Below are 2,500 nucleotides of genomic sequence, written 5' to 3' on the forward strand. Positions count from 1 at the left end.
CTCCTCGGCGTCGTCCGCGGCCCAGGCGGACAACGACGCCTTCAGGGGCGACGTGGACGTGGTCACCCTGCGGCCGCCCATGCCGCTGCCGCACCCCAAGCCGGACATCCTGCAGGGCGTCCTCCCGCCCAGGACGGGCGCCCTCAGCCCGGAGCCCGTGTCGGAGATCATCTACTCGAACCTCCACCAGCCCTCGCAGCCGACGCCGCAGCCGACGCCGCAGCCGACGCCGCAGTCGCCGGTCGCGAAGGCCGCCCGGATCGAGCCGCCCAAGATCGCGCCCCCGCCGCCCCCGGCGAAGAAGCCGAAGAGGGAGGCGGCCGTGACGGTGTCCCCGGCGGTGGTGGCGGTGGGCGGGCCGGAGGAGACGGACGCCCCGGTGTCTCCCACGGTGATCGCCCGGCCGGCGCCGCCCCCGCCCGTGGCCAGGCCGGCGGCGCCCGCGGGCTCCCCGCCCACCAACACCAAGGATCGAAGCGCCGTCCAGAAGCCGACACCCCCCGTGGCGCCCAAGCCCCAGAAGGCCGCCTCCTCAGACGCCCCGACGCCCACGAAGACGCCGCCGCCCAAGCCCGCCCTCCCGAAGGCCGCGAAGCCCGGCGTGCTAAGCAAGGGGCGCGGCCTCCCGCCCCTCAAGATGGCGCTGCTCCACTCCGACAGCAGGAGCTCCATCGACAGCTGCGCCACGCCCGACACCAGCGTGCTCGAACTCACGCCCGACGCGGACGAGGGGCGGAGCACGGCGTCCATCAGCGCCAAGATCGCCTTCCTGGAGGGCAAGATGAAGAGCCCCGCGACGGCGCCCAGGGGGATGCCGGCCAAGACCTGAGGACCCCCCCTCCGCCCCCCTTCGACCGAGACAAATCAGTATTAAGCATGGCTGCTGAGCGGGTACTCATCATCGTCATCATCATCATCATCACCTGACGGGAGGTTCCGCGGCCCCACCGAGGAGAGCACTCGGGGGTCGTCGGTTCGAAACAAGAGGGACCCCAAGGTTTCTTTCTTCGGGTAGTCGGGTAGGGACGTCGGCTGGAAGAGCAGCAGTGCCTTCCGAGGGAGTGAGGACAGCGCGCCCATCCCGTGACGTCACGTCCCGTCGAAGGGGGTTTCCCGGCTCGCCCCGACTCGGCTGACGTCGACCCACCCCCCACCCCCACCCCCCAGCGCGCCTCGTGACTTCGACCGATGGTGTCCGTAAATGATTTTTGTAAATGACGTCCATAGAGGATTTTTTTTTTTCTTGTCCGTAAGTGGTGTCTGCAGATGATGTCCGTCATTGGTCCGTGGATGATGTCAGTGAATGATGTCCGTTAGTGGTGTCAACAAGACCCGCGCAGGAAGCAGTATGTAGTGATAAGATGTTGTCATTAGGTTTAAGATGTTGCTTTCTCAAGACTTTTACGTATCGTTGCCCTTCAGTAAAAAAAAGATAGTTTCTATATCACACAGTAAACCCATCACATCAGGTGCAATATATATATACTCTTTGTGATGGTAAATACATATGTAGGTGTCAATCTGTCCGCCTGTATCTACGTCTATCTGTTTGTATATCTATATAGAGAGATATAGATATGGTCATATATATATATTATTTGTATGTATATGTGTGTGTGTGTGTGTGTGTGTGTGTGTGTGTGTGTGTGTGTGTGTGTGTGTGTGTGTGTGTGTACGTGTACGTGTGTGTGTGTGTGTGTGTGTGTGTGTGTGTGTGTGTGTGTGTGTGTGTGTGTGTATGTGTGTGTGTGTGTGTGTCTGTGTGTGTCTGTGTGTGTGTCTGTGTGTGTGTGTGCGTACGTGTGTACATACGTGCGTTCGAGCGTGTATTTCTACGTGTTACTATATGTATATTATATTAATATATGTAAATTTGTAAGTGTATGGATATCTTAGTTTAGTATCGAGTGAGATCTGGTCTATCGTTAATTTATTTTGTGAAATGAGCAGATCATTAACAAGAACAGTTACAAGCGAGATATTAGAGACCGCCAAATATAACGAAGGAATGCGATGGAAAATGGCGTATAGGAAGACAGACAGAAGTGGAAAATTGGAAGTGGGATAAAGGAGTGCAAAAAGGATGGAAAAGTGCCGAGAGAGGAAGATGATAAAGAAGAAGTAATGAAACTCCCAAGAATTATATAAAGATGAAAGACTAATGAGATAACGAACAGGAAAAGAAAAAAATCTTGAGCCTTGAGAAAAAGAAAAGGAGAGAAAATCGTGGATAAAGAGAGGAAAAAGATAAAGAGACATGACAACACATAGATAAAAACAAAGACAAATCCCGACAAAGAGGACAAAAGAGACAAAACGACATATATGATAAAAAAAACTAAACTAGACACCTGCGATGAAAGACATGACAATAGACATTTATGATAAAAAATGACGTAAGATAGAAACAAAACTTGACAAATACGACAAAGATAGATCCAAATCTGAGAAAAATAGACAAAGATAGAAGATATAGAAAAAAAGACAAAAATAGACTAAT

General features: G+C 53.2%; 1 protein-coding gene across 1 annotated transcript in view; it reads left to right on the top strand.

Annotated features, from left to right (window-relative positions):
- The window catches only part of LOC113820209 (uncharacterized), a 15,566-nt gene that overhangs the window by 12,433 nt on the left and 633 nt on the right, over nt 1-2,500 (top strand). The window contains exon 3 of the mRNA XM_027372511.2: nt 1-2,500. This exon is cut by the window's left edge and continues 233 nt beyond it; it is cut by the window's right edge and continues 633 nt beyond it. Within this exon, the coding sequence (XP_027228312.2) occupies nt 1-829 (829 nt within the window). The 3' untranslated portion in view covers nt 830-2,500.

The sequence above is a fragment of the Penaeus vannamei genome, chromosome 39 (genome assembly GCF_042767895.1).
Source record: "Penaeus vannamei isolate JL-2024 chromosome 39, ASM4276789v1, whole genome shotgun sequence".
In the NCBI taxonomy this organism is placed as follows: domain Eukaryota; kingdom Metazoa; phylum Arthropoda; class Malacostraca; order Decapoda; family Penaeidae; genus Penaeus; species Penaeus vannamei.